Here is a 9,408-nt window from a genome sequence, read left to right as displayed (position 1 = left end):
CAACCCAAACATATCAACGGAATGAGCATGTCGAAACGAGTGAACACAAACAAACCAACCCAAAAGAACCAAACCATGCAACCCACGCAAACTAACCAATACAAACTAATTACAACCAGCCCATGCCAACTAAATCAAACGAACTAACCCAAACCACTCAAACAAAATCAACCCAATCAAAGAAATTAATCCTAGCCAACAAACTCAAAACCAACTAACACAAAACAACCATCCCAAACGATTCAATTCAAACCACCCAACCCATAGGAACCCATAGGAGCCCATAGGAACCAAATCAAAAGAAACCATCCCATTCACGCAAAACAACCAAGCAACCGGAACCAATGTAAACCAATCAATACAAACTAATTAAAACCAACCCAAACTAAACAAAATCAACTCACGCAAATCAACAAATCCTAGCCAAACAACCCAAACCAACGAACCAAAATCAACCCACCAAAATCAACCAATCCCAGTTAACCAACTCAAAAAAGCTATCCCAAACCAATCAATTCAATCCAAACGCAAGCAACCGAAACTTAACAACCCAAACAAAAGAACCTAAATGAACCAAACCAAGTGAGCCGACCAAAACGAACGAGCCCAAACCAACTATCCTAAAATCCATTGGCAACAAACTTGATATATCTTGTTGTCATCGGCTGGAGGTTGGAAACAGCCTGCTCATATGTTGTCTATATTGGTAGAATATTAAGAACAAAGTTCATATTTATATTCATATTTCTTGAAGCCCAACAGCTTTGAAAGCCAGTTACAGGGTTTCCTTAAGCCTAATTCGAGGTTATAAAAGAAAATAGTGTGTGTCTTCTTTCGAATCTAATGCTATCTTTACATTTTCCAAAACTACTCGCTCTCTTACTTAAATAAACTTATTTTCTAAATCATTAAGTTTACCAACGGAGGAGTAAAACAAATCAAAATTGTTTCCGTAATTTAAACACAGTCACATATTTTGAACCGGTGAATTTTATACATTTCACACTGGTAGTATAAAATGGTCTTTCAATCTAGACTCAAACTTAGGCACTCGAAATTGCACATTCAAAGGCTATCTATACACTTTGAGTAACTACTCGCATGCTCTCTTATTTAATATAAACCTATTTGCTATCTGGTTGAGTTTACCCATGGAAGAATAAAACAAATCAAACTCTTTGCTGTGTTTTAAACAAAAATCATTCATTCTTATACACATCTCTTGAACCGGCGAATTATGAAAATTTCCAGCGGTAGTATAAAATGGTTTTTGCAATCTGGACTCAAACTGAATGACCTTGAAAATTGACTTGTGCCTTAAGGTCAGACTTCCTTAGAAGTTCCTCTTCAGGGCTCAAAAAAGTTTTATTGGAAAAATTTATTTCTTTAATTTTCTGTTTTTAAAATATTATTTTAGTTTTTTAAAAATGGTTAGAAGTTCAACCCTCTGTAACTCAAAAACTGTCCATTTTTGGACTTCATGCTCCTTGACTTTTTCAATCGGTCCATTTCATGTACATTTTGTGCCTAGTCCTTTGTATTGTAAGTTAAATTCATACAAATTTGTAGTCGGGTTCGTTTTCATTTATTAAAAAAAAATCAAATATAACAAAAAAATAAAGTCGTCTGCATATGCTTACTTGCCTTATCACCATTTAAAAATAAAGGTAATAGCTTACGATAATAGTAATTGCGATATTTAAATGTTTAGCGATTGGTATACGGTCTACTCAATGACTCGTAGTTATTTTTACGTATTGAGCAAGGTTGATATATTATTACTCTATTTCAAAAAATGTCTAACAAGAAGGATAATGTTAAAATTATTGAACTACTCAAAATTTAAATATTTCTTGCCATGAGAAAAGGTTTAAAAGTTTTTTAAAAATTGTGAAAATGTTTCTACAAGAAAAAACTGTTATAATAAAATATGTTGCTGTTTTTCTAGGTAAGACATAACATTTTAGGTTATTTCTAATAAAAATATTAATTATTAACTCCATAAATCATGTTTGAAGTTTCTAGTAAATAGTTTTATTTTGCAACAAATTCTTTAATTTTTCACCCAACAATATGATTAATCTATAAAACATTCGAATTTTTAACCAAAAATTTGAATTATCAGCCAAATAAATGATTTCTCAGATAAACTTTTGAAGACAAAACTTGGAGTTATCTGCAAAACAAAATAAATAATTAACAATAGACATCAATTTTGAAACAAATTGTTGAATTTGCAAAAAGAAAATTAATTTTCTAACAAAAAGGACAAATTTTCACCAAATAGTTGACTTTTCAACAATATTCATAAATTTTCTTCCAAATAGTGAAAATTTCATACTAATAAATATAAATTTGTAATACAAATGTGGAATCGTTAAATTATTATTTGAAAATGTTTTGTTTTCAATAGAAAAAATTAATTTTTTACAAAATATTTTAAGTTTTTAACAAATACTTGAATTTTCAACCCAAAAATATGGTTTTACTACAAAAAATTGGAATTTGGGCAAACTAATTTTTAACATAATAGGTAAATTTTTAACCAAAGAGGTGAATTTCTAAATAAAATTATAAATCTTTACTTAAAAAAATTAATGTGGAAGAAAATAGTTCAACCAGTGAGTTACATTATCAAACTAAAAAGATGTTTTTTTTTCAAAAATATAATAGTTAATGCTTCAATAAAAAATATTATTCTCAAATAAAAAATAGTTCAATTTAACCAAAAAATACAAATTCTTATTGAAGTACTCGAATTCTCAACTAAAACAGATTAATTTCCAACAAAGCAATTGTATTTTTAACAAAAATATTTATTTTCTACAAAAAAAGATGAACATTCTACGAAATGTATCAATTTTCAACCAAAAAGATTAATTTTTTTACCAAGAAAGCCGAATTCTTGATAAAAGATCCTGTTTAGCCAAAGATGGAATAGTTCAATTTTCAGTTGAAAAACTTAATTTTTAAGCAAGAAAAAATGCATTAAAAACAAAATAGTTAAATGTTCGACCAAAGAAATATATTTTTTACTAAAAGTATAGATTTTTAACCAAATTTTTAACGAAAATATTAATTTTCGGCCAAAAAAGTCAAATTGTTAACAAAATATATGAATTTTCAATAAAATACTTGAACTTTAAACTAACAGGATTATTTTTCTGAAAAAATTTTTTTTCAATAAAAGATCAATTTTTACACAAAAATGTAACAGATAAATTTTCAATTCAAAAAATAAATTTTTAACCAAGATAAAAACACATTATTAAAAAAATGATTAAATTTGCAACAAAATCAATAAATACTAGAATTGGTAGAATGAATCCTGAACTAAAAAAAAGAACAAATTTATTTAACAAAGTATATCAATTTTCGACCAAATAGTTGAAAATAAGAATTATATAGAAAACAGTTTAAATTTTAACCCAAATTTTAACCAGACTGAAAAATAATTGCTTAGACAAACATCGAAGTTTATTTTTAATACATTTAAAATATCAGGTTAAAAGCCGGAAATATTGCTTTCAAAATAAAGTTTTGGGATAACGCAATATTTTATGTCCGAAAGAAATGATAAAATTGTACGTTTGTACAACTAAATACTTATTATTAATACGAGGTGTGTTCAAAAAGTAAGGTGACTTTTCAATTTTCGTGGGCTACGTACATTCAAGTTTAAATTTTTTTATTTTGTTGTGTTGGTACACTCGTCACGATCATATGTTCACAGTTTTGACTATATAGCTCGTGTTGTTTTTCTGGCAGGGGCGTAAAATGTTAGAGGGGTTTGGTGTGCTCGGCGATTTTCATCTTCGAAAAAAATGGAGCAAAGAGTTTGCATTAAATTTTGTGTGAAAAATGGAATCCAGTGCTCTAAAACTCTTGAAATGTTGACAGTTGCATACGGTGAGTCTACACTGAGTAAGAAAAATGTGTATAAGTAGTACAAACTGTTCCAAAAGGCCGAGAGGATGTCGAAGACGAACCTCGCCCTGGACGTCCCAGCACCTCAACAACAGATGAAAACGTTCAAGCAGTGGAAGAAATCATGTTGAAAAATAGCCGAATTATTATCAGAGAAATTTCTGAAGATGTTGGCATATCGGTTGGCGCATGCCATGCTATTTTTTCGGACGTTTTGGGCATGAGACGTGTGTCAGCGAAATTTGTTCCAAAACTGCTAAATTTTGATCAAAAGATCCATCGCATGACCATCTCTCAGGAGATGTTGAATGAAGTCAATAATGATCCTGATTTTCTCAAAAGGGTTATAACTGGGGATGAATCGTGAAGGTTTTGCTCACTGTCTTCTTTGATTACCGTGGCGTAGTGCATCAGGAATTCTTACCACAAGGTCGTACTGTCAATAAGGAGTATTACCTTCAGGTTATGCGCCGTTTGCGAGAGGCGATACGCAAAAAACGTCCGGAACTTTGGAAAAACTATTCGTGTCTTTTGCATCACGATAATGCACCTGCTCATTCATCGTTGCTTGTGAAAGATTGTCTGACCAAAACCAGCACCACAGTCATGCCTCAGCCTCCATATTCACCGAATTTGGCCGCCAGGGACTTTTTTCTTTTCCCAAAACTGAAGAGACCCATGTAAGGACATCGATTTTCAACGACTGAGTAGATTAAAGTTGCATCGCTGAAAGAACTGAAGGCTATACCACAAAATGATTATCAGAAGTGCTTCGATGATTGTAAAAAGCATTGGCACAAGTGTATTATGTCTAAAGGGGATTACTTAGAAGGGTACAATAGAAATATTGAGGAATAAATGAATATTTTTTGAGAAATCCATAAAGTCAACCTATTTTTTGATCACACCTCGTACTTCATTTGATTTTGTAAGTTTATAAAATCTTAGTAAGATTTTTGTGAGATTGAAGAAAATCCCAAGGTATCTTATTCAACAGTAAATAAATGTTTAATTATAAAAACGTTTAACGGAATCGATTTTTTTCAGCATCCATTACACTTGTCGGATGTGGTTGCACAATTTCGTGGACTTCGCCAGCTTTGCCCTATCTAACGAGCAAAAACTCAAAGTTTCCAGTAACAGCAAATCAAGGGGCCTGGATAGCATCTCTTATAAATGCAGGATCGATTCTTGGATACATTTTAAATTCCTTAATAATAGATAAACTAGGCACAAAAAAGACGCTACTTCTTTTATCAATCCCTCAAATTACGGCCGGCGTTTTAATTGTCATAGCCGAAAATTGGATTATCCTCTGTGTCTCAAGAATCATTTTGGGAATTGGATATGGTGCCGGTATGTGCGCAGCAACCTCTTATTTAGCAGACGTTGGCGATAAAAATACAAGAGGAATATTTCTTGTTATTGTTAAACTTTCCCTTAATATTGGAGTTTTTATCGTGATGCTACTTGGAGCTTGTGTGACATATAACCAAATGAACCTCATTCTCCTTCTTTTGCCGCTAATTTTCATTTTTATATTTCCCTTCATGCCAGACTCTACCAATTTAAAAAAAGGAGGAGAAAGTTCATTATTTTCTGCCAAAAAAGAAAAGGAACGAAAAGAAGAAGAAACTTTACTGAAGAATGAAGAAAATCAAGAAACTCTAGGAATGAAGATAGTTGAAGAACCTATCACAAATATAGGAATCAGATTAAGAAATTTATTTACTCGCAAAAATAATCAAAGAGCTTTTATAATCATAAGCCTCATTTTTATAACTGAAGCACTTTCTGGTCATGCAGCTGTCATGGCCTTCACTGAAGAAATTTTGGATTGCAGTGAATATTCTTTGTCAGCCGAATATGCATCTTTGGTCGTCGCAGCTATGAAAATAATAGCTTCATTATTATCTACTCAAATTATTGAAAGAATCGATAGAAAGATCTTATTTCTTTCTTCTGGAATACTTGCTATCATATCGCAAGCAATTGTGGGGATCTTTTTTTGGGTGAAATTTCATATAAAAATGGATGTGTCTTCAATGAATTGGATTCCTCTTTTTGCAATAACAGTTTACGAAATGGTGGGGAATACCGGCATTGGTAGTATGGGATTGGTTTATTCAGGGGAATTATTTTCACCTGATGTAAAGGGGATTGGAATTACTTTGACAAATATTTCCTTTGAACTTGCAGCGTTTTTTGTGAAATTGCAATTTCGAGCTGTCGTTAGTAATTATGGAATTGCTTCTGCATTTTTTTCTTTCGCTATCTCCTGCGCGGTTGGGACAGTAACTGTTTTTTATTTGGCACCTGAAACGAAAAACAAGAGTTTGAAGGAAATTCAGAAAATTATGGTTTCGGAAAGCACGGTGTGCTTGAAGGCTGAAAAAGTTTGACTAAAATGGATATGAAATCTGCTAACGCAGAAAGTTTCTGTATTGTTTGGACATTAAAAATCAGTTGAATTTGAAATCCTAGCTGCTCCCTTTCACGAGTTACGCGCATTCTTACATTTTTACGTAATAGCCTGTACTAGAAATTTTGCATAGACGTGTATCATATTTTAATCATATATTATAGATTCAATCGGTCTTTCAATACAACGCTTCTACACTCGCAAAAAGTATTTTTGAGTAAGCATAACGGTTCAACATTGTTCGAATAAATAATTTCGCTATCTTCAATTTATTATTTTATTAAATGGAATAAATGCCGAATATTTTATACAAAAGTAATGGTAATTAAAAATTAAAATTTTAGTACCTGTAAAATATGTGTCAATATATCAATGTATTTTAATGAAATTTACTACCGCTAGGTGGCGCATGTAAAAAAAATCAAACCCGTATTAGAAATAGGAGACCTTAAGATATAGATAGATGTATGTAATGAGCATAATAGAACTTTGAAAACGAGAAAGTTCACGAAGGAGCCAAGGAAGGAAGATAAAAGAATTTACTATTGAGCCAAGGATTATTTCTATAAAAAATTTTTTATTTTATAATAATTACTGTTATAATTATTTTCTCTTTAACATGAGTCACGGTAATAAATGTTCTGATGATGAGAACAGAAAGAAGATATGCGCTCCATGTGGTAGAAAAATTGTTTTTGGCAAAGTAAAGCCAGAAAATTTTCTGATAAATAATAAAATAGCAAATCTCATAAATAAATATTCGTCGACTGATTTTGATTTGAGCAATGAGAAATATCCTTTGAGCATTTGTAGGTCATGCTATTTAACACTTCTTGATTTTGAAAAAGAAATTTACAATAGGCAAATACAAATCATGCCTGATTATAAAAACATAGTATTGGCAAAAGAGACACGATCGACAAAAGACACTTGTAACTGTTATATATGTTCTACTGCTACTTGTTTTTGGCACGTAAATGTTAAAAAAGGCAAAGGAAATTTTAGGGAATTACGGACTAATATAGATGTTTCAGGTCAATGCAAAAATTTTGTGAAAAAAGTAGATGAAGTTTCAGTTCTATCAGAAAACAATAAAAAGAGTCATGATGTTATTAAGGTTTGCAGTAAATGTTTTCAAAATGTTGGAAAAGGTATAAATCATCAATGTAAGAATGTATCAAGTTACCATCACGTATCATATGCATCACAACTGTTAAAAGCAGTGATAGAATTTTTCGTCCGCGCAAGTTGCGTAGAACACAATGATTGGTTGTGAAAACCTAAGAATGCGCATAACTTGCGAAAGGGAGCAGCTAGGATTTTAAATTCAACTGATTTTTAATGTCTAAACAATATAGAAACTTTCTGCGTTAGCAGATTTTATATCCATTTTAGTCAAACTTTTTCAGCCTTCAAGCACACCGTGAAAGAAAGTGAGAAAAAAGGAAAAGGAAAAAGTTTAATCTTTCAGGCGTCACAAATATTTACGGTAACATGTTATTAAAGATGAGAAAATATTTGGTAGTTGTATGTAAATTTTTTTAAAATATAAGTCTTTAATAATGACTGCAAAAGAAAATAATGAATTTATGTTACAATACTATTCTGAAATATTAAGTGTTGTTTTTTTTATATGAATATAGTATTCATATTTAAACATGCAAATAAAAAAAATAATTCTTTGGTATTTCTTTTTTTAAGCGATTTCCAATTTTATTTCCATGCTTGCGGTCTTTGACCAAGATATCTGTTCCTAGCTGCTGCGCATGCGCAGTTCGATCCAGTTAAATTTTGTTTGCTGTTTCACCTGCGCATTTCGATTTAGAATTACTTTCCGGGACTACCGGAATCATAAGTACACTTCATTATGATTTGACGCCTGAGAGACCGATAAATTATCGAAAATTTCCGGTAATTCAGCAATTTTTCTTTAATTTCGGGAAATTTTTTTTCAGAAACGTTGGACATCTTAAATCTCTGGAAATTTTTGTTATATCACGAATTTCTGGAAATCTTCGGTACTTTTTGATCATTTTAGATTTTTACCATAAATTTCCGAAATTTTAAGAATTGTTTTTCAAATCGAATATTTCCTACTCTTATGAAGTTTACACAACTTTTTACCAGCTCATCTTCGGGTCGCTTCCGGCGCGTCTTCGGCTCTTTTACAGCTCGCCTACGACTTGTCTACGATGCCCCTTCTATTCGCCTCTGAGTCGTACAACAAACTTCACAATCGTGTCGAACTGCCTCCTTTTTGCACTTGTAACAAAACCAGAAAATGAAAAAGATTCAAAGTAATTTAAAATTAATAGAGGTGGGCCAGGATTTAAATCCAGTTTGTGGAACTTTCTGGATTCATGAGGGGTTTGGCAGATCGGAATTACGTTGAATCTCGAATGTAATTATAAGAATAAATGCCTAGTTTTATCCGTCTTAAGCCTTTGCGAAATTTTTTTTTGAGGTTATGTTTGGTAAGATTGTTGTTTTTTAGTTTATGTCTTGAAGAATTCTTTAATTGGAATAAAGGGTTATTCTATGAGAAGAGAAGAGCTTTTTAAATCCTAAATTCGGAATAATAGCCAGTGTCTGCGTTCCTGAATCGATGTTGCGGAAGCTGGTATCCGATGGTGAATTTGTGAATAACAGAGATCTGGAGGAGGAGTTGAAAAGAGTAGAACAGAGAGGGACGCGTAGAAGACAATAAATATGTTTAGGAAGCGTAGAATTAAGATAAGCAAGAAGATAAAGAGTGAGGAGTGGAGGGAGTTTTTTTAAGAATCGTTTCAGAGCTCAGATTCGCGAAAGAGAGATGATGGGAGTGGAAGAACGAGAGAAGCAGAGATGGAGGGGTTGAAAATTAGTAAAATTTAACGAAAGCATTTATTTAACCTATTTTTCATTATTAAATCTTTTTATTACTTATAAATTCGAAAAATATTCAAATTTATATTTATTTATATTTTAATAATTTATTTAAACGTCTTAAAAATGCAACAAAGGAATGTATGCAAATGTGTGAATTTAAATAATTTGAACTCTAGAGAGACAGAGTTGAA

The 9,408-nt window shown here is 31.5% G+C and overlaps 1 protein-coding gene across 1 annotated transcript; it reads left to right on the top strand.

Annotated features, from left to right (window-relative positions):
* The first annotated feature begins 1,913 nt into the window (after window positions 1-1,913).
* Window positions 1,914-7,861, top strand: LOC117172892 (facilitated trehalose transporter Tret1-like). Its single transcript, XM_033361179.1, has 2 exons — window positions 1,914-1,948; window positions 4,975-7,861. The coding sequence occupies exon 2, from the start codon at window positions 5,286-5,288 to the stop codon at window positions 6,327-6,329; it is 1,044 nt and encodes a 347-aa protein (XP_033217070.1). The 5' UTR covers window positions 1,914-1,948; window positions 4,975-5,285; the 3' UTR covers window positions 6,330-7,861.
* Window positions 7,862-9,408: the final 1,547 nt, after the last annotated feature.

This window comes from Belonocnema kinseyi, chromosome 5 (genome assembly GCF_010883055.1).
Source record: "Belonocnema kinseyi isolate 2016_QV_RU_SX_M_011 chromosome 5, B_treatae_v1, whole genome shotgun sequence".
In the NCBI taxonomy this organism is placed as follows: domain Eukaryota; kingdom Metazoa; phylum Arthropoda; class Insecta; order Hymenoptera; family Cynipidae; genus Belonocnema; species Belonocnema kinseyi.
The sequence above is the reverse complement of the archived record's forward strand: the minus strand, read 5'-3'. Positions and strand labels throughout refer to the sequence as shown.